A 22,598-nucleotide genomic window follows, 5' to 3' on the forward strand; every position below is an offset into this window, starting at 1 on the left:
ACAAAAAGAATTCTCTTATATAACTCAGAACAGTTAATTATGCAGCTCTGATGTGACCAGCTTGTACCTGAGGGCCTCTGGAGTGGTTAAATGCCTCTACCAAGTCCATTCTCTGCTTGGGGTTGACAGAGCCATCGATGGTGGCATAAGTCAGTCCATGCTTCTTCAGGTGCAATGCTACAACTTTCAGCATGTTGGTCCACTGAGAGACAATGACACTGGAAAGAAGGATAAAATAAAAAAATACCCTAACATAGATTACACAGACTCATCTGCAGGGCTTTAATGCCCCCATCATTCTTAAGACTGGCTATCAAATGTTGACAAAGAAAGGGCTTCTGCTGCCTAAGAGAGAAGGCATACATTTAGGTCATGTCTGAAGATTATAATGCTTCCAGTTATTTCTAGATCATTGCTACAATTTAATGGGTGCCAAATGAAGTCAGAAAAAAGTGGTAGCTAGACTAAAGTGATGACTCCAGCCTGCTTTTATTTGGGGGCCTAGTGCTCACCCAGAAATCTGTGGTCCTGCACAAAATGGACACTGACAACCCTTCCTGTGCCAGCCAGAGCAACAGGCTGCTAAGGCTCCTCCCTGCCCCCACGCTGTCTTAATTAGAGTTCTACATTTTTATATTGAATTATTTCACATATGCAAACGCAGGTGTATGGCACATATGTCAGGTATAGCAAATGACAAAATGAAACTCCTTGTATCCAAGTACCCAGCTTAAGAACGTTATCAGCACTGCTGGCGCCCGCTCACTCCCTTGCTTTTCTTTATATGCTTTTCTACTTTTAAACTCTTCTTCAGATGCTTAGCTTACCCTGATCCTGTAGGGATGTCCGTTTTAATTTGCACCACAAATATTTTAATTAGAAATCACAGGGAATGTGTGCTGTAACCTCAGTGCTTTCTGCTGAGCATGACTCACAGTCCTTGATTTATAACTCTCGGCAATATCAAATTTTCTCACATAATTATGACCAATACTTGGATAATGAGAAAACGCAGTTACCTCTTTTGGGACGCTGAATTTCTTTGAATTGCCTCCAATTCTGCCAACAGAGATGAAATCTGGGAAAAGGTTACATCAACACTGTATGTTTAAGCAATTCACTTTTCTCCATCTCCTCTCACCTGCCGTGCGAAGCAGGCTCCTAGATGGCGTCTGTGCTCTGGCCTCACCTGTCTCTATTCCACCCTCCTCTCTGTAGCCAGAAACCTCTTCCTAAAATGTGAGTCTGTCACTTCACCCCTCTGGCTAAAGCCCTTCCATAGCTTCCCACTGAGGATAAAGGCCAAGCTCCTCAAGGCAGCTTGTCGGATCCTTGCTGCTCCAGCCTCTGCTTCTCTGGGTTCGTTTCTCACTATGCCCTCCTCAAACGACACAGCAATCACACCAAAACTCTTCCCAAAAATCACACTTTGGCTATCCCATCCATTCTGTTCCCTCTGCCTAGAACACCCTTTTGTGTCAGTGGAGGTCCTCCCAACCCCCAAAGTATGGGTTAGATGCCTACTGCCCATGTACTGTCGTAGCACCTTTTGTTTCTATTATCACAGTCCTTGTCATACTATATATTAGTTGCTTATTATCTCTTGCTTCCAGGACTTGAGACACTCCAGGGAGGCAAATATTAGGAAAGTACCTTCTCTGTTTCGGCCATGTGTGAGGGGCTGTGAGTACACACATGGCCAAAACAGAGAAGGTACTCTCTTAATGCTTGCTGAAGAAGAAAGTGAAAGAGTTTTACCCACTTTACGGCCTGTACCAAATGTTGTTGAAAAGGACCTCTCCAGACGGAGGAACGATTGTTAAAGCTTCTGAACAGGCTCCCTGGATATTCCCCAAGAACCCTTAGGGTGCATTTGAGTCCACAGGGGAGCTGGCAGTAAGAACGCACGGGGCATGACTTTGGAGTGCAGCTGGATTAATTCTTCCCAGCTGCTCATGTGAAAAACCTTCCAAAAGCCTCTCAGGGCCCCAGAGTTCACCCCCAGAATGCTGGAGAAGGAAGAAAACTGGACTGTAAATCAATCAGGAGATAAATATACAGAAGTTCTTCCTCTGTCCTCGTATGGCTGAACCTCTTTGAGACTCAGATTCCTTATCAGTGAAAAGAAGGACTTAGGCCAGATAAATTCTGAGGTGCCCTGAGCTCCCACATTCGAGGATGTCGTTCCAGTGGTCACCCCATGGGGCTGCTTTCCAATCTTAACATTCTGCTGCCTAGGCAGGAAGTGAGTCACAGAACTGTACAATTCAAATCAGCAGACAGAAAAGCAGGTACATCTGTTATTTAGTTAACAATAGAACAGAGACACTGATGTGCCTGGTGTCTTGGCAACTTGAGACTGCGGAAGGGCGCTGTGACTCCCACATGAAAAAGCTGGCCATGGTGTTTTGAGAAAACTGCAGCAGGGGGGCTGGATTTGTGGCTCATGAGCCAGGGTCAAATTCCAGTAAGAAGCCTCCTTCCCTACTTGAAACAACCTTACGTGGTTTCAACTATTAATGGGCCTATGTTAAGAAAACTTGTGAATAAACATTGCCTGCATTTAACTAAACAAGGAACACAAATGATGAGCAATATTATAAGTTTTAGCCCAGTAGCTCACTCTGAAGGCACTAGCATGTGTGTTCTGGCCACATGGGATGCTCTTCTTATGTTTCTCTCAGCTATGAGTGGTAAAGACCTAAGTAAATGTTTTAAAATATTAATTAAAAGGCAGCATTTCTTCTAAAAAATAATGCCATTCCCCTGGAAGTGACCTCCTTTCTAGGTATTAATACACTTTTTCAAAAAAAGCCTTTGAAGAGAGGTTGAGCTCAAGAATGGCAGCTTGAGATGCTGAGAGAGAAACAAGCCCCACTTTCAAGACAGGCAGGATGATGAAGCACATTTCAAGCCAGCAGATAGGCAGGACTCAGGTTACGGCATATGTCAGCCTTCCTCCAGCAGAATGTTTCTGCCTTAAAAAGCTCTGATGAAAACAGAGCAGAATGACTAATGAAGATAGAAGGCTCTGTAGGAAACACTACTCACATATGGAAGTCTTTCAAAGTCAGAGCAATTGGCACTCACATGTACGACACAGTCTCTAGAGTGAAGCCTTTGTTTTCCTTTTAAGCTTTCTCTAAACAAATGCTCACTTGCATAGGCCCCGTCCCTAGCACAAACCTGGCAAGCTCCCCGGTGACCCACGACAGAAAACCTGCTTCAGTGCAATGCTGGGGCTGTCCCAAATTACTCTCTGAAAGCCCCCTATGTAGTAAGGCTTTAGTGTTATCTGTGAAATAAATGAAGCTTTAAGACTGGAGGGAGAATCCGATCAGCTAGAATCTGATGGCTCTAGCTCTGCTGGCAAATGGCTGTTCCCACTTGGACAAATGAGGTGCTGTCACACAGGAAAATGTGTGAGGAATCGAAGTCTCTCTACTACTATAGAGGAGACAAAAAGTACCTTGGTGCTCTCTCGCGTATCTTCAAAAAGTTCCGTCTTGAAGAAGGTGCCGTTAAGGGAAACAGTGGAAGACGGCTCTGAGTCACGGAGTTCTGACAAGGTCAAAGCACTGAGCTGTTCTTCCAGGGAAAGGACGAGACCTTCACCCTTCAGTTCCACTGGATCCAGGGCCTGAACAAATAAAAAAGGACAGGAGCGGTTGGAAGTCAAGGCAGCAAACCTTGTTACTTGTTGATGATGTTCTGATAGTTTAACACTTCACAGACAAAATGTCTTGTAATTTGTCAGCAGTAACTCCTCAAGACACCTTGATTAAAGTGTGATCTTGCAAGTTTTTTCACCAGATTAAAGATAAACCCAATGATGGAACTTTTTAAAGACTTGCCAGGCAGATGACATAATCATTCTATTTTTCCAAGCTAGAATATAGTTAGTTGAGATATTGATAATCAGAATACATTATTACAGCTCCTCAAATGAATAAAATACTCCTCTTAATTTTGGATGTGCCTCTATCCAATGTAGAGGCAACTTTTCAGTTTGTATAACTATCTGAGTTTTTATAACTGGAACCCAAAACTCCAATACTGCCTGAAAGCAGAAAACCCCGAGAACTAAATTAGCTTTGTAACATTCTGAAGTACCAGAGCATTCACAAAAGGCTTCTTTTTAAACAAAATGTCATTTTCCTTTCTTAAACAGTTAATCTAAAACAAAATAAACAATAGAAATACACTATTCTTGATGCCATAGGAATTATCAAGATTAATATGACATAAAGCAAAATAAATAAGCCCCCTTTTCTCCAACCCACCAAAAAAACAAAAACAGAAAAACCAACACAGCATTTCCTTTGATCAAGCAGACTGGATTCCAGTTGGAGGAGAGTGAAACTGACTTCTCGGTGGCCCCTCTGGAGCACTACATGACAGCAGGCTGAGGGCTTTTCTTACCGACTTCAGTAAAGAAAGATGACAGCAACACTGGCGCAGTCTCAGCAACTGGGACAGTATGTGGACGGTGCTGGATCTCGGTGAGTCTGCTGCCTCAGGGTGTCTAGGCTCCTCGGACCCAAACTCCAGTGCCACTTCCAAGAGGGAAGACAAGCCACAGGATGGTACGGGATTTAAAAGAGAAATACAGGGAGAGCTGGGAACTACACGGGGCTACTTTAACCGTGTTTGATCTCAGACTCAATAATATAGTTATCACTCACTTCCATGCCAATTAGGCCAAATGAAATATCGGTTTTCCTTATAGAACTACCTGCCTTTTAATAAAGCAGATTTAGGGAACAATTAAAAAGAAGTTAAACAAACACCAGATCTCATGTTCACAGATCAGTAGATTTTACTCTGGTTTGAGGGTCTTAGTTAAGGTCAAATCTCTGATACCAGGGATTCATAACCTCACATTTCTGTGTTTCACTGAATCCAAATCCCCATTAACATCAGTCATATGTATTTATGAGAGTTCTACAGCTTACCTCTATTGAATGGATTATTAGGGCTTCTTCCAGATTGGTTGCCTCTACTTTCATGCCTTTTTAGATAGGACTGCAGAGCTGACCTGCCTCAGATTAAAAAGAAAAAAAAAAAAAATGCAGGTATAATGGTCACTAAGACCTGCTTAACTGTGCCTGCAGTGGGATCTTGACAAATTATATAAGTGGACTTGTTAAATGATGCCAAGCTCATAAGAAGTAATGGCCAAAGGTAATGCAAAAGAGTTATTTTAAAAAACCAATCTTTAAAAAAAAATAAGCTAATAAATATAAGGTGTAAAAGAAGAAAAAAAATATTTACATTAGAAACGTAAATGAGAGGTACCAAATAGGAGACAGTAAATCTGGAATTCAGGGAAGGATAAGAGTTCAAGAGACAGTGCAAAGAACAGATGACACAAAGGATTAAAGTAGTCTCTTTAAAGTTCCAGTGAGATGCTGGCTGACAGGTCAAATGTCGAAGAGAGATCATCATTCAGTACAGCCCCATGAGGACCAGGCAGATTGAGTATATGGTGACCACACCCTATGCTATGCAAAGAAGTCAATGAAGAGTAGATTCAAAATGTTGCCTTCCATGTGTGTATGAGACAGAGGTAAGCTGGGGAGGGGAGAAGCAGAAAAATGGAGTAAAAAAAAAAAAGGAATACAGACATCCAACTAATCAATAATGCCACAAATAAAGTTTGTGGAAATTTGACCTTCAACTCACTCCCAAGAAAAGACAGGAATAAAACAGTGTGTGTGAGAAGGTGCTTCTTTAATACACACACCTTGATCTTGCAAAAAACACATTGTAAACAGTCTCTTCATCTTCAGAAAGCTTTAAATGGTGCAACTGAAATTTACGCTGGGGCAGTATCACCTGGAAGAACAAACAAAAAAAAAGCTGGCATGAAGCTATATGAATTACCTATTACAGAAGAAATTCCCCCACATACTGACACTGCAGAGCTAGTCAACCCCTGGAATGCAGCTTCCACCCTTTCTTAAACACAGGACTGCTCCAACATACAGTACAACTGGATTGCTGTGACACTAGGCAAGGAACTGCAACCCTGGGGTCTCCTCACAGGAGGATGGGAGAGTCAGAGGCTCCTGAAGCAAAGCAGATGGCTGTTCAACCCAAGACAAGGACACAGTCATGCTCCTTCCCGGCCTCCCCCAGGGACAGGTATAAACTTGATTACCAAAGGTCTGCCAGTAGAGTCCAGCTGGTCTTTTGTTCTCCTCAGCAAAAGGCTCTTGGTTAAAATACTTAACCGTTCTCCTCCTTTCTTTGAGCCATTGTCAACCTGACTCCTCCACAGATTGAACTCATCAAATGGAGAGCAACGGAGAAATCTTTTTTGTTGAGGAAGAAGGGCACAGAATAGGGAAGGAGAAGTCAGGGAGAATGGAATAAAAGTTCAAAGTAAGATGTAAGATGAAACACAAATCAGATTTTCTGTTACATCTGTCATCCAATCACTTTAAAAAGTGAATTTCATAGCAAACCTCTGCTGGACAGATCAAAAGGATGTAAGTCAATAACAAAACCACATTATAAAAATGTGAGTTTTCCTAGTAACAACACCTACGTTGTCACAACAAGACATATAACCAACAGCTAGGATTTGTTCCTCAAGCTACAGGGGCTAAGAAAGAAATTTCACATCCTATTATGGCTGACTCGAATAAAAATAAGTATTTTATTTATTTTTAATTTTTTTCTTGAGAGACTGAGGTCTCACTCTGCCACCCAGGCTGGAGTGCAGTGGCATAATCCTAGCTCACTGCAACCTTGAACTCCTGGGCTCAAGCGATCCTCCTGCCTCAGCCTCTCGAGCAGCTGGGACCACAGGTGCACACCCCTGTACCTGGCTAATTTTTTAATTTTCTTGTAGAGATGGGGTCTCATTTTACTGCCCTGGCTAATCTTGAACTCCTGGCTTCAAGCAGTCCTCCCACATCAGCCCTCCAAAGTGTGGAGATTACAGGTATGACCCACTACACTCAGCCAAAAGGAAATATTTTAAAATCAGCATTCTTTTCTGTTTGCTTCAAATAAATTGTAGTGCTGGCCCTAGACCATATGTTTTAAAGCAGAAGTAGCCGAAAACATTCACTGGACTCAAGAATAATTTAATTCAAGCTGTCCTATATGTTTGCATATTTATAAGGGCTGAATGTAATCAAAGTCCTATATCAACCAATCAACAGCTATTTTCTCATAAATATTTATTCTTTTGTCCTTTAAAGGTTGACAGGCTTGCCATCTGCTAAACAAGATAATCTGGCACATACTAAGGCTTTATTATGAGACATGAAATAATGATGAAGGGATACAGACAGGAGTCATATTTACACAATCACAAGAAGTTACTCACTTCAGCAGTGAATACATATCCAATAAGTTGTTTTGAATGGGGGTTCCAGTGACAGCCCAACGGGCACAGGCTTGTAGCTTACACACAGCTATGGATGTCTGCACTCGGGGATTCTTAACATTGTGAGCTTCATCCAATATGATTCGAGCCCAGGCTATTTGAAGCAAAGGTGTTGAGGTGCGCTGGAAGAATCACAAGTGAAATCTAGCCACAGTATGGGAAAATGTACATGTCCTCAAGGAAACAAGGGGAACTAGCAGCCAAGTATGGAGGACCCACCTTTACCTTTAAATTTGCGTAGCTCAGGTACACTGAAATAAGAATTAAGAAACCTAAGAGTAAAACCTCTCAACTGGTTCAAATAAATAAGTCATTTGAGAGTCTCAGTCTTTGAACATAAGATGGCTAAGAGTAAAATGTTTTCAAATTTGAGTTTTCTTTTATTCTTTAAATCCACACTTAAGCAATGGCTGTAGACCAGGACTACACTAGGAATTGAACCTGCAAATTCACTCACTCAATAAAATATTTACTAAATTTACTAAAAATTTTCCAAAAGTCTACTTTTAGATGTGAGATGCTAAGCCAGATATAAAAAACAGTTCCTACCCTCAAGAGCTCAAAATCTAGCAGGGGAGAAAAACAAGTGTAAAGATAATTACAATATGATGTAGATACAGTAAGTCCTACTGTCTAATTCAATACCTGAAGTGGGAATCTGGCTGCTCTTGACCAGACAGCACCTGACCCATAGCAGATACTCAACGTCTGCTGAAGAAATAAAGCGCTACAACTTATATAAGCACAAGGTGCTGGCAGAGGCATTCAAATTGGGGGAAGGTGGGAAGGGAGTGGTCCAGAAAAGATTCTTGAAGCAGGTTTAAAAAAATTAACCTGGGAGAAGCAGTGGAGGCAAAGCATTTCATTCGGAGGGAGAACAGACACAACGCTGTGACAAAGCATGGCGGGAACTACAGATCCCTTGGTATGACTGAACACGAGGTGCCCCGGGGAGGGGCAGGGTGTCAGAGAGATGAGCCACAAACAGGGCAAGATCATAAAGAGCCTAATACGGCCGGGCGCGGTGGCTCATGCCTATAATCCCAGCACTTTGGGAGGCCGAGGCGGGTGGATCACTTGAGGTCAGGAATTCGACACCAGCCTGGCCAACATGGCGAAACCCCATCTCTACTAAAAATGCAAAAAATTAGCCGAGTGTGGTGGCGGGCACCTGTAATCCCAGCTACTTGGGAAGCTGAGGCAGGAGAATCGCTTGAACCCGGGAGGCGGAGGTTGCAGTGAGCCACGATTGCACCATTGCACTCCAGCCTGGGCAACAGAGTAAGACTCTGCCTCAAATAAATAAATAACTAAAGCCTAATACATCATGAAAAGAAATTTAGGGTTTATCCCAAAAGCAATGGAAAATCAGTGAGGAATCTGAAAATTTCATCATCTGTAAGTCACAGTTGATTATAAGCCGGAGAGATGTTCTCTCTAGAGATCTCTCCAAATAAAGAAACCTGTGAATATCCTGTTGGGCTAAAAGGATAACATACGGAAAGATGAGTTCTTGGGATGACATTGTATTTTCAGAGTATAATTCCACGATAAAGCCTCTACATCACATAACTGAGGCTGCCCTGGACCCCCTAGAAGACCCTCAGGTCTTCACAATTGTCACTTAGCCTCTGGCCCATTATAGCCCTATTATTTGCAACCCTTTTTTTCTGGGAAGTAAAGGGAGGCAGGGAATGATGGCTTAAAATCAAAATACTAGTAGTAAAATGCTAGTCTGCACAATCAATATTAAAAATATCAAATACTCTAAAATAAAAATAGCAACAAGTGAGGCTTTCATTTATTCAGGTGATTACCCCCACAAATACAATGTAGTCATCTTTCGTTCTAAAAGGCAGGTGAATCCTGTGGCATATGCTGACCTTTATCACTGAGGTGGTTGTCTGGAATAAGGGCGATAGGATAGAGGAAAGAACAATTCCTTTCCACATGCAGATCATTTACTGCATTCCTGACCCCCAGGGAGGTCCTCTTGCTATCAAAGAGGCTGTGAAACACTCCCATTAAACCATCTGTGGCTCCAACTCCACTTCCCTGGCTGCCCCCCAGCCTCACCTCCACACTGAGGTTTGCACCTGGGATCTCTGCCTCTTGCTTGTTTGTGGGAATCTCCTTGGCCACGAGGCTATAGGTAGTGATCACGATGTCATATGTAGAGAGGCTGCATAGACATAACAAAGAAATCAATAAATGGTCCCACTATAGAGTGACAATGAGAGGGACAGAGTAATCTTTCAATAAAAATGCCTACAAATGGAACTCATTAACTCGTGTCCGTAACACACACACACACACACACACACACACTTTTGGAGGTAAATTTTACCCACTTCGTTTCCCTATCTTTTACCTCTGATCATTTACCACCTGCTCTCTATAGCTACCACAGCCTCCCTCTTACCATCCAGTGAGTCAGAAAGAAAAATCTCTGGCTGGGATAATATAATGCTTGATATGATCTGGCCAGAACAGAAAGTAGGATAGAGTTGGGAATTAACATTTAATCATGATTTGAGATGGATGACACCAAAGTCCAGGGGAGAAAGATACCCTCAGAGCACTGTTCACCTTATTTCAATGCTGCTTTCTTTCCACCACTCTATAATGGATTTGTGAAAATTCACTGATCTAGTTTGACATTAGGATATAAAAATACATGCTGTAAGCTTTCAGTGTATCTTGCTTATACTTGTTACATACAAAGATTCTTAATGAGAAACACAAATCTTTTTCCAGTGAAGCTTAATATTGTGAGAACTTCAATAAATACTTTATTTATTTTTGAGACAAGGTAGGGTCTCACTCTATCCTGTCTCAAAAGTAAAGTAATAAAGTATTTATGGAAATAAAGTAATTAAAATTCTGCTAATCATAGATCAAGCCAAGTTTATATTAAAAGGGAAAAAATGATCACTTATAATTATCAGACTCAGCATCAGAAATGATATAATAGGTGAGTAACCTACCCTGGTCACCCAGGCTAGAGTGTAGGGGCATGATCTCGGCTCACTGCAACCTCCACCTTCCAGGCTCAAGCGATTCTCCTATCTCAGCCTCCCAAGTAAATGGGACTACAAGTGCACACTGCCACACCCTGCTAATTTTTGTATTTTTGGTAGAGATGGGTTTCACCATGTTGCTTAGGCTGGTCTGGAACTCCTGACCTCAAGTGATCCGCCTGCCTCGGCCTCCCAAAGTGCTGGGATTACAGGCATAAGCCACCATGTCCAGCCCTAAGAGAACCTCAATAAATGCTTTTGATAAAAATGATATGCCTGATTCAGAGAGACAGCAGTGTCTATAAGTTATCCTAGCATCATATAAAGAAGTGTAATTGAGAATGATTCTAATCGGTCAACTAGTATATTTTAAATACCAAACAAGTTATGCTCAAAGTAAAAATCAAGTGAGATTCAATTTATTTCTAACTAAAAATTTAGAACAAAGGCAGGCAACTCACAGTAATCTATGCCAGGGAAGGCCTGCAGGCCTGCCACTGCCACCCTGATGCGTTTTGCCTGCAGAAGCGACTCTCAGTCATGAGAACTGGTGTGTCATAGACAGAGGGGCACCAGTCTAACAACTTACTCCTGAAAGACTGCTGCCCTGTTCTTTAGGAGATAAAATATCCAGATTAGAGGCTGGGGAGAGAAATTACTTAGAAGCAAAAATAACTTTGTTCTCATCCTTGACTACAGCAGCCAGTATTCAACCTAGATCTTCACTTCGCTATTAAGAACAGAAAACAATTCCTTTAAAACCAAAAGACAAAGACTAAGACTAAGACTGCCACGTGGGGAAGCATTTTCTTTCCTCCTTTCTGAGCATCCCTCTTCAAGAATTTACAGTTAGCTCTAATCATCCTAAATTATTGAGTCTAAAGCATCTTAGATGGTTCATATATTAAAAAGTCATAAAAATATAATCAACCTATAGCAACTAATCATTAGCATTCCATCAAGATGCTCTGTAGAACTGGGCCGGTTCCATTCACACTACATACACCTGGAATGAGAAGTCCAGCAGCCATGAGGGCCTTGCGAAACATCTCTTTTGACTAGGGGAATGCTGCTGCCACCTGACTGGCAGCTCAGGCATCTCAGGCCTCCTCACAGGGCAGCTTTCATTGAGGACAATGACAAGGACAGCAAAAGATCACCAATAGACCTCAGGATACAAGGCAAAGGCTGTATGGTGACGAGACTGAGGATCTGTCTTTGGCCTTCACGAATATGCTTCCTGATTAAGTGAAATCTCGGGCGGGGAGTAAAGGCCCACAGGCCCTTGAGCAGAGGTGCTGAATGGCCCCACAACTGCGAATTCCTGCACTTACACTCTGGCACGTGAATCCCGGTTTGGCCCATGGTAGAGATAGACTCTTAGTTTGTTGCTGTTCACCCGTTTCTCCACCTCATTTTTCCAATGATGGATCAGGGAGGCAGGACAGATGATTAGTGTTCCATGGGAAGTCAACTCAGAAGAGTCTTGAGAAGGGAAAAAAAATCAGTGCCTAGTTACATATACCAAATGGCTTTTAACTTTTTTTTTTTTTTTTAAATATATGGAGACATGGTCTTGCTGTGTTACCCAGGCTGGTCTCGAACTCCTAGGCTCAAGTGATCCTCCTGCCTTAGCCTCCTTCAGTGGGATTACAGGCGTGAGTCACCGTGGTTGACCAGCCTTTAACTTAAAGGCATTACCTCTTCCTCCTGACTGACTTTACTCCTTCAGTTAATATGTTTAACCATTGCTCTTATTTCTATACAGAGCCTACAGTGAAATAGGAAATGGAAGAAATGGTCTTTTATTTTTTTTTTTATTTATGTTATTTGTTTTTTGAGACAGAGTCTCACTCTGCCGCCCAGGCTGGAGCACAGTGGCCGGATCTGAGCTCACTGCAAGCTCCGCCTCCCGGGTTCACACCATTCTCCTGCCTCAGCCTCCCAAGTAGCTGGGACCACAGGCGCCCGCCACCTCGCCCGGCTAGTTTTTTGTAGTTTTTAGTAGAGACGGGGTTTCACTGTGTTAGCCAGGATGATCTTGATCTCCTGACCTCGTGATCCACCCATCTCGGCCTCCCAAAGTGCTGGGATTACAGGCTTGAGCCACCGCGCCCGGCCAAGAAATGGTCTTTTAAACTGAAACACTTAATTATTTATTTTCTCCGCTAAAAGTACAGGCAGAAAGAGAGGCTAAATAGGGGGAGGAAAGTGGGTGGCACATGACCTTAGTGTGAAAAAGGAATGTGCTTTCAGAGTGGCTGGAGGTGAAAGCTGGATCATTTCCTAACTCCTCTTGAGTTGATTCATTATACAGGCGTATGGAGTATTGTTATATTTTCTGAAAAGCATAACTTACTGTATGTACTTCTACCTTAAAATTAAGTACAGAAACCTTTTTTAAAAAATAAGCAAACATTGGTTTGGAACCAATTAGTGATGATTTGTTTGTACCATGGCCCCTCATCTCTGCGTGTGTATGCCTGTGCTACTCACACATGCTGCTACTACACACAAAGGGATATAGGACCCAGCTGCAACAGTGCTCATTAGAGGCCCTGAGAGCAGATGCCATAGATTTTTGATCTATCTAAGCAACTGAGAACTGTACTCAAATACATGGCAACTTACATGTAGTATTATCTATACATAACATATTCAATCTTTAAAGTACTTGTAAAGTTCTTACTTTTTATTTAATTTTTTTTTAAGAGACAGTGTCTTGCTATGTTGCCCAGGTTGGCCTCAAGCTCCCAAGCTCAAGCGATTCTCCTGACTCTCCTCCCTCAATTAGGACTACAGGTGCGTACCACTGTGCCTGGCTAAAGTTACTACATTTTAAAAACATTTGCTAAGATAGAAAGTGTCTATAATCTAGAACTTCTAGAATTTCAGAAACATGGAAAATAGCTTCCACTATAGTGATTAAAATGTGAATTTGTGACAGATCTTCCTTAAAAAAAATTAATTTGAATCTACCCTGTGGTTATTTCCCCAATATTTACAAAAATAATAATTATTGGCCAGGCATGGTGGCTCACACGTGTAATCCCAGCACTTTGGAAGGCTGAGGCAGGATGACTGCTTGAGCCCAGTTGTTTGAGACCAGCCTGGGCAACACAGTAAGGCCCTGTCTCTACAAAAAAATTTAAAAATTAGCTGGGTGTGGTGGTGCACACTTGTGGTCCCAGCTACTTGGGAGGCTGAGATGGGAGGATCGCTTGAGCCCAGGAGGTTGAGGCTGCAGTAAGCTGTGTTCATGCCACTGCCCTCCAGCCTGGGCAAGAGAGCGAGATTCTGTCTCAAAAAATAAGAATTATTATTATGCTTAAATTAAGTGTTCTAGAGCCTCACCTTTCTCCATAAAATTCTGCCTAGTTTATATTAAAAGGGAAAAAATGATCACTTATAATTAGTATACTCAGCATCAGAAATGATACGATAGGTGAGTAATCTAATACTGATTTTCCAGTAGAATAATTAAATATGACCAAAGGTATCCTTTTTTAGCTGAAAACTTCCCCTCTTGGGTGGCTCAAATGACGTAGGGAATGGCAGGCTATTAAGGCACTTCGGTCTACCATCTTTGGAGAGCCATGTCAAAGCTGTGCTTTTCTCCTTTTCTTTCTTTTTCTCTTGATTCTTCTGGGTCAGGATGAGTGCAATCATTGTCAGGGTTTTTCCTAAGCCCATATCATCCGCTAGAAAATAAAAGCAAAATTAAGAGAGTTAATTGCTTAGGGCAAAGAATCAACCCTACTTCAAGAGGAGAAACCACTGGCAGACATTTACCCCTTGTTCTCTCTGCTGTCAGTGCCACTCCAGTCACTACTCTGTGCCTACCTTAATGGCTCCTTTATCTTCCTTATTCAGCGGAACCCTAGCACTTGCTCTTTGAGATCTAGGTCCAAGACATTTACTATGAGTCTTGTAAAATTTAAAACTTACCATTTGAATCTTATTCTAGTCCCTATGTTATGTTGTTACCTGCACAATGTGCAGTATCTATTACAGTTTGATGATCCGTTACCTCCAAAAGTAAAAAATGTCCAGTAGATATATCCTACTACTTACTTTACCAGTACCAGAACATTCCTGGAGTTACAATAGCCTTCCATTCCCTTAACTTACTCATCAAAAAAGGACATAAATGAACATTTCTTGGGTACTGTCGTTGTACCAATCACTGAGCTTATCTAATTTATTATTCATACTCTACAGAGTACTGTTATCCTCATTTTAACAGACTGCAATCCTGACCCACTCAAAATAATCATTCTGCCGTAACAGAAGTAGAATGTCAGAGCATGGGCTCGGTTTTAATTCTGGCCCTGCTACTATCCAGAAAAAGAATGAACATAGCAGGCCCCTAGGCCTGTCTGCTATCCTTTGAAAGGCCTGCTTACAAGGTTGCCTCTGGAAACTCGGATGTAAGGTAAGAGTTGATCACTCTGCCTAAATTGTTTTGTACAAACAATATGGTTTATGTTGAACACCTGCTTTCCTTCTAGGAGCAGGAAAACTTAGTATATACCAAGCTGAAGCCACCTATGTAACCAGCCCCCAGTAAAAACCTTGGGCATTAAATCTCTAATGAGCTTCCTAGGGAACATTGAACGCCTGTTGTCACAACTCCCTGCTGGGAGAATTAAGCATATCCCATGGGACTCCACTGGGAGGATATTGGAAGCTTGTACCTGGTTTCCCCTGGATTTTGCCCCTGCGACTTTTCCTTCTGTTGATTTTGATCTATATCCTTTCACTGTAATAAATCATAGCTGTGAGTATGACCATATGCTGTGTCCTACTAGCAAATCATCGAACCTGGGGGTGGTCTTGAGGACCACTGACACAGTCACTTACTAGCCATAGTGGACATCTATCATGGCTTCTGAAAATTGAACACCTTAGAAAATTTTAGCCTGACAAGTCACCAAAGCAGAGTGGAAAACTTGCTTTCTGGTTTCTGTTGCAACTAAGGCACTAGCAATATGACCTAGCTCTATATATCAGATGTACTCATAAACGTCTTTAATTCAGGTATAAGCAGTTTTAGAAAGAGACTCCCTGTGAAATCCTTTCTGCAGGAAAGAGTGGCTATAGAAACAACTGACTTTGGGGTGGCACTGGTTGCCTCTAGCACTTGGTGAAGCAAAGGAGCTATGATGCTTTTTATAGACTACTGTTAGGCTGGGTGTAGTGGCTCACACCTGTAATCCCAACACTTTGGGAGGCCAAGGCGGGTGGAGCACCTGAGGTCAGGAGTTAGAGACCAACCTGTCCAACATGGCGAAACCGTATCTCTACTAAAAATACAAAAAATTAGCCAGGCATGGTGGCACAGGCCTGTAATCCCAGCTACTCGGGAGGCTGAGGCAGGAGAATCACTTGAACTTGGGAGGTGGAGGTTGCAGTGAGCCGAGATCGCACCACAGCACTCCAGCCTGGGCAACAAGAGCGAAACTCCATCTCAAAAAAAAAAAAGAGGGAGGCAACAGACTACTGTTTGTGTGTTGACTGTAGCCATGGCTCCTGAAATTGGCCTTGAGCCTGGCACTCCATATCTCCCAGAGATTGTGGGGGCCGCCAAAAAATAAACTCCTCCTCTATTTAATCAGCCAGTCAGCTTCTACTGCTGGCAACCAAAATCTTTGATCCTACAACTGAGTACTCTTGAGCAAGTTGCTTAACACTTCCACGCTTCACTTTCATCACCTGTAAAATGAGGAATAATAGTACCTGCCTCATAGAGTTCTTGAGAGAATTAAATAAAACAACACTATGTGTTTAGCACAATGCCTAAGCATTCAATAAAGGCTGGCTCTTATAATACCACACTTACCCAGAATTCCTCCTTGTGGCTTCTGACTTTCCCGCCACAGTAACCAAGCCAATGCCTGCTTCTGGTGTAGTAACAAAGGGACCTGACAAAAGTAATAACCAAATGCTAAGCATAAATTCCTAATGAGAGGCTACGCCAAGCCTGGCTATATAAACTCTACACTCTACTCTTTCATTTTCTGCAAGTGATCCCCTCAGTATTCTAACTGTCCTCATGTAGACCGTTCATTTCACCTTGAAGTCCTTACCAGCACCCTCTCTTAATAGAAATGCCTAACATTAGACGCAACCATACTGTCCTGGTCTGCCCCTGTTTGTTTTGGGTTGCATCTAATGTTAGGCATTTCTACTAAGAGTCCCCCTACACCCCAAGTGAGAGTCCTGATTTGTCTGCTTATCACTCAAAATCCACCTCTATAGTTTTTGTGGGTTTTTTTTTTTTTTTTTTTTTTTTTTTTTTTTTAGATAGTCTCGCTCTGTTGCCCAGGCTGGAGTGCAGTGGCGTGATCTCAGCTTCCTGTAGCCTCCGCCTCCCAGGTTCAAGCAATTCTCCTGCCTCAGCCTCCCAAGTAGCTGGAATTACAGGTGCATGCCCGGCTAATTTTTGTATTTTTAGTAGAGATGGGGTTTCGCCATGTTGGCCAGGCTAGTCCTGAACTCCTGGCCTCAAGTGATCTGCCTGCCTCGGCCTCCCAAAGTGCTGGAATTACAGGTGTGAGCCCCTGCGCCCAGTTCTATGCTTTTAACAGACCTGTGACTCTACTTTCAGCAGCCATTACATTGGCTTTTCATCATTTCCTCATTATCTCTTAAATTTGCCTCTCCTTTCTGCAGCCAATGTCCCAGTCTGCACTACTGGTCATAAATTTCAAAAGCCTTTTGACCAGAGTCCCCCTTCTAGTCCTTCTGTACTCCAGTTTACCTTGTACTTTGCGAGAGAAACTAATCCTCATCGGCCATCCCTGCTTAAATGCTACAGCGATTCCACAGTATATCTTGAGCTATTCAGATCTAATCCTTCACCAACGCCAGGCTCCTACTCAGTAACATCACCTGCTACTGCTGGCTCAGGTACTGATGACACCTGATCACCACTTCTGAATACCAATCTCTTTATCTTCCCACTAGTCACCACTCCTCTAATTGCGGTGTTTTGTTCCTTTCCTCTCTGCTATCTAAAGGCTTTCAATTCCTTTAAGGCACAAAGTAGGCAGACAACAAATAACCACTGACCTAGAGTGATGTTTCCTTTATTCTGAATCCCTTTTGTACTTTATAGTATATTACAAGGTACAACTTATTTCTGCCTTAAAGCCTTTGCTAACTGTCTTATATATATATTGTATATGTATTTTCACCCCAACTAGTTCATTACAAGCAGCAATTCTTTCACATTCTTGTGGCACCTACCAACTCAACAAATGGATCCTTTACTGCTACAGAAATACGTAACTTTATGACTTTTTAAAAAAGGAGTTTTGTTGTTATTGTTTGGCTGTTAAGCATAAAAGGAGAGGATTCTGCAAGGGAAGGCATTCAAGCATCTATCTGTAGGAAAGGTATCTCAGAAAGTGTCTCTGCAGCAGTTTCATGGGGCTGCTGGAGCACTGTCGTAGGGGACTGCACCGGGAGTCTTCCCTGGCTCACCTTCAGCCCAGCGGGATCTTCCGCAACAGCCGTCTCACCAGGACATGACTCAAGTGAGCGATGCAGCTGATCGATGGCTTCACTTGTGATTTTCCACACTGCGTGAATGTGATCTTGGTTTGTATGGCGTGCGTACAAATAGGTGTTACCTAAAAGATGTCACAAGTATGTTTTCTTTATCCCTTTAGAGTGAACTTAGCTAGAAATGGCCCTGTATTTATTTCTTACCCTCCTTGTTAACTACTCTCCTCAACTTTCCACTTCTCTAAGAGTTCTCCATTGGGAGGCAACTGGCTTTTGCTTTTCTAGTCACTGCCAGCCAACCCAAGCTCCTATTTCCTGATCAGTCTCCTGTCAACTGATCCTATTACACATTTCAGGCTCTACTTGGAATCTTCATTCTGCAGTTACCTCTGAATTCAAAGTTGCCTAGAAAGTTCAGGAAGGAAACACTTAGCTAATAGGGTGTTATTGCTCTCTGTGGATCTATTAGTCTTCAGTCTTGACTCATGTCTCTCCTCGGTCTTACACACACTTACATACACACACACACTCTCCTCGGTCTTACACACACATACACACACACACTCTGCTCGGTCTTACACACACATACACACACACACACACTCTCCTCGGTCTTACACACACACACACTCTCCTCGGTGTTACACTTACACACACACACACACACACACTCTCTCCTCGGTCTTTTTTTTTTTGAGACGGAGTCTCGCTCTGTCGCCCAGGCTGGAGTACAGTGGCCGGATCTCAGCTCACTGCAAGCTCCACCTCCCGGGTTTACGCCATTCTCCTGCCTCAGCCTCCCGAGTAGCTGGGACTATAGGCGCCCGCCATCTCGCCCGGCTAGTTTTTTTGTATTTTTTTAGTAGAGACGGGGTTTCACCATGTTAGCCAGGATGGTCTCGATCTCCTGACCTCATGATCCGCCCGTCTCGGCCTCCCAAAGTGCTGGGATTACAGGCTTGAGCCACCGCGCCCGGCCTTCTCCTCGGTCTTACACACACTTACACACACTCTCCTCGGTCTTACACACACACACACACACACACACACTCTCCTCAGTCTTATACACACACACACACACATACACTCTCTCCTCGGTCTTACACACACACACACACCTCGGTCTCACACACACATACACACACACACACACACTCTCCTCGGTCTTACACACACACACACACGAAGGAATAAGAGCATATCTGCAGGTCTGCCTACCTCATAATGATGCGAGCTAAGAGTTTTCATCCACAAATGCTGACTGGATGACTCCTGTGTGCAAGCCACTGGGCTGACTAATCAGCATGCAGTGGTGAACAAGGTAGACACAGTCTGTGCCCTCACAGAAAGCTAAGTAACACAATGCAAAGCTCTACTGAGCTGCACAATCTTTATTATATGGGCAACTTACGACTTAAGAATGGCTTCTCCCCTCATGTGGGCACAAAGACATCTACAGTAGTCCCTCCTTATCCACAGGGCATATGTTGTAAGACCCCCAGTGGATGCTTGAATCTGTGGATGGTACTGAACCCTATACACACGATGTTTTGTTTTGTTTTTTTATTTTCCCACACATTCATACCTATTTTAAACTTTAATAAATTAGGGACAGGAAGAGTTTAACAATAATAACAAAATAGAAAAATTATAACAATATACTGTAATAAAAGTTATGTGAATGTGGTTTCTGTATCGTTCTCCCTCCAAATATCTTACTGTACTGTACTCACCTCTTTTTGGACCACAGGTGACCAAGGGTAACTGGAAGTGTGGATAAGAGGTGACTACTGTACCAGGTGGCACGTAACTCCCAGGGGTGGCTATTCACAGCAGGGCCAGGCCCTTGGGTCTTACCTTGATAACACTGACTGGATCCTCCAGCAGTCACCTGGCAGGCAGACTTTAGTTCTAGAGAACCCACGGGTTGGGTACCACAACCAGGAAGGGGTTGGGGAGGCACCAGGTGGGGAGGGTCAGTGGTAGTTTCGGTGAAGTGACTCTGCTGTGGCGCTTGACTGTTACTCTTCTCATTAGTTCCTGCTCAGAAAACAAGGGAAGAGCAGATTAAAGTTCAGCAAACTAAGTGAAGGGATCGTATGTGTGGAGGTGAGGTCAAGAGAGAGGGATCATCACCATTCCAGTGAAGGATTCCTAGAGAATGTAGCATTTTAACAGTTGCTTAAACAATGGGGGAAGAAAGTAGAGTCCACAGGAAATAGGAGAAAGGTTTTTTATGAACCATAGGTGTAATGTGAAAGAAGGCTCAGAAGCAGATAATACAATGGAAAAGTGAATGAATCAACACATTCTTTATTAAAAGGGCTTCCAAATGTCTCTTGTAAAGTCCACGCAAACCCGGAGTTCTGAGGCATAAGCCACTTTACCTTGCTCTGGGGAAAGGGCAAGACCACTGAGCGCTTCCTCCAGCTCCTGGATTTGTTTGATCAACTTCTGACCCTTGTCTGGAAGAGCCTGGATGTTCACTGATGCCAGTGTGCTCTGCAAAACAGATTCCATCAAATGGATCTCTCTTTTCACACTGTTAGATGAATAGTTTCAGATTAAAATAGCCTGAAACGCCCAAACTCTGAAATTATGCTCTTTTAAATATGTGTGTAAAAACCAGAACCTTTTTAAAATTTTAACCCAGCTGGCTTACCAATCTTGAAAATATAAATAGGGGAAAAGGCAGAAACTAAACACACACCTATAAAACCTTCAATATGAACATATTTAACCCTTCTGCAGCAATGAGATCTCATATCTGCCCATAGCAAGCAATGCTCTGACCTCAAAAACAAAACACGAGTCAACAGTTACCTTCTTTTGTTTCAGTTGTGTTGTAAGGTAGACACGGTGGGCTGCTGGGTCTGAGGGCTCCACCTTCTTGGAAACACCTGAGGCCGGAGATACTTTTCTTTGCACACTTCGATCAGGGAATTGGAGGTTCTCCTTCGTCTGTAAGTCCAGAGTCGAGTCAAAGAGTAGGGGGCTCCCAGGCTTAGAGGAAACAAAAACAACATCATCTTCCTCCTCATCGTCACTGCTTGTGGCAGCTTCATGGCCCTCACCCAGGGAAAGCCCTGGTGCTGCTGGTGCAGCCTGAGCCACTGGTCCTCCAGGAGCAGGCACACCGTGGGTCTCCGGCCGCTCTTGGAAATGCCCCCGAGGCAGGCTTTTCTGGGTGGCCTGTGTGCTAGGGCCATCCTTTGCCTTTGTTTCTTTAGCCTCCCAGTTCTTGTACCCCTTGTTGAGGGGTCCCCCTTTCTGGGGCTTGCTTATTGAGCTGTGACTGTGAACGTTTTGAGGCAAAAGCTGGGTATCCTTTTCTCTCAGAGGTTCTGATTCTCTTTGGACATCTTGACTCTTACCACTTGATTTCTCCTGAGAAGATGCAGATGGTCTTGTAAGCTCATTACCTTGGCACTGTTGAGATTTAACTTCAGAAAAGTCTCTTTTGTGTGTGCCTCCAGTCTCCTCTGTCTCACACTGAATCTCTGCTCTCTCCTCTTGCTTCTTCTCTTGAACTACAGATTGTTTTTTCTTTGGTACCAGACCAGATGAGAGATCTTTCTCCATCGATTCAGGCTTCTGTTCTTTCTTTTGATCGAAAAGCTGATCTCCCTTTTCTCTTTGCTTCTTATCAGCCGTCTTTTCCTCACCTTCACCTTTGATGAGCTGTTTCCAGAGAGCTGGTTCTTGATTCTTGTCAAGTACCTTGAATGGATTTCTCAGCCGGCTGGAAGAATGATGAAATATCTCAGATGCGTGCTGAGACTTACTGGGGACAGAATGTTCTTTGGAATCAGGATCCTAAAGACAAAATAATTAATCTTCATATAAAATATTAATGCAAATGTCCTATCTAGAATGCCTTTCCTTTTCATCTCATCTTTTATTTTATATACAGGGGGCACACATGCAGCTTTGTTATATGAGTATATCGCACTCAGGCAGTGAGCATAGTGCCCAAGAGTTTCTTAACCCATGCCCTCCTCCCCTCTCCAGTAGTTCACAGTATCTATTGTTCCTATGTTTATGGGTGCTCAATGTTTAGCTCCTGTTTGTCAGTGAGAACATATGATATTTGGTTTTCTGTTCCTGCGTTAATTCACTTAGGATTATTCTGCAGAAGAAATGGAAACACAGTAAAAGCAGTCCAATATTTCCTGAACATTCTTGATACCATTTCCACGTCTAGAAAAGATGACATGCCAAACCCACAAAAGACTCATTTCTTCACGGTACTTTCAATGCTTCATTCCTTCTCTGTCCATGATCACGCTTTTCCAGACCTCAAGGAAAAGTAGTGACAAACCAAAGTGCTTTTACAATCACAATGGCCACAGTGTATACTTTTCAGGAAAAAACTGTTCTCTTAAGATGAACTACGGCCAGGCGCTCATGCCTGTAATCCCAGCACTTTGGAAGGCCGAGGCGGGCGGATCACAAGGTCAGGAGATGGAGACCATGGTGAAACCCTGTCTCTACTAAAAATACAAAAAGTTAGCCAGGCGTGGTGGATCACAAGGTCAGGAGATCGAGACCACAGTGAAACCCCATCTCTACTAAAAATACAAAAAGTTAGCCGGGCGTGGTGGTGGGCGCCTGTAGTCCCAGCTACTGAGGAGGCTGAGGCAGGAGAATGGCATGAACCCGGG

The 22,598-nt window shown here is 43.0% G+C and overlaps 1 protein-coding gene and 1 non-coding gene across 4 annotated transcripts in view; both read right to left on the minus strand.

Moving 5' to 3' along the window:
- TTF2 (transcription termination factor 2) overlaps positions 1 to 22,598 on the minus strand; it is a 46,387-nt gene that overhangs the window by 8,908 nt on the left and 14,881 nt on the right. For all 3 annotated transcript variants that reach the window (XM_015149058.3, XM_077950316.1, XM_001112974.5), the window contains exons 5-20: positions 20,758 to 21,750; positions 20,322 to 20,436; positions 19,792 to 19,974; positions 17,911 to 18,059; positions 16,265 to 16,346; positions 14,004 to 14,123; positions 11,757 to 11,907; positions 9,479 to 9,584; positions 7,343 to 7,524; positions 6,164 to 6,317; positions 5,747 to 5,838; positions 4,956 to 5,038; positions 4,423 to 4,556; positions 3,470 to 3,640; positions 1,020 to 1,078; positions 68 to 218 (exon numbers count right to left, since the gene is read on the minus strand). In XM_015149058.3, the coding sequence (XP_015004544.3) occupies positions 68 to 218; positions 1,020 to 1,078; positions 3,470 to 3,640; positions 4,423 to 4,556; positions 4,956 to 5,038; positions 5,747 to 5,838; positions 6,164 to 6,317; positions 7,343 to 7,524; positions 9,479 to 9,584; positions 11,757 to 11,907; positions 14,004 to 14,123; positions 16,265 to 16,346; positions 17,911 to 18,059; positions 19,792 to 19,974; positions 20,322 to 20,436; positions 20,758 to 21,750 (2,925 nt within the window). The remainder of the gene's footprint in view (positions 1 to 67; positions 219 to 1,019; positions 1,079 to 3,469; positions 3,641 to 4,422; positions 4,557 to 4,955; positions 5,039 to 5,746; positions 5,839 to 6,163; positions 6,318 to 7,342; positions 7,525 to 9,478; positions 9,585 to 11,756; positions 11,908 to 14,003; positions 14,124 to 16,264; positions 16,347 to 17,910; positions 18,060 to 19,791; positions 19,975 to 20,321; positions 20,437 to 20,757; positions 21,751 to 22,598) is intronic.
- Positions 1,641 to 1,726, minus strand: MIR942 (microRNA mir-942). Its single transcript, NR_032713.1, is given in 1 exon segment — positions 1,641 to 1,726. It is a non-coding gene; the product is annotated as a microRNA mir-942 (primary transcript).

This window comes from Macaca mulatta, chromosome 1 (genome assembly GCF_049350105.2).
Source record: "Macaca mulatta isolate MMU2019108-1 chromosome 1, T2T-MMU8v2.0, whole genome shotgun sequence".
NCBI classification, from domain to species: domain Eukaryota; kingdom Metazoa; phylum Chordata; class Mammalia; order Primates; family Cercopithecidae; genus Macaca; species Macaca mulatta.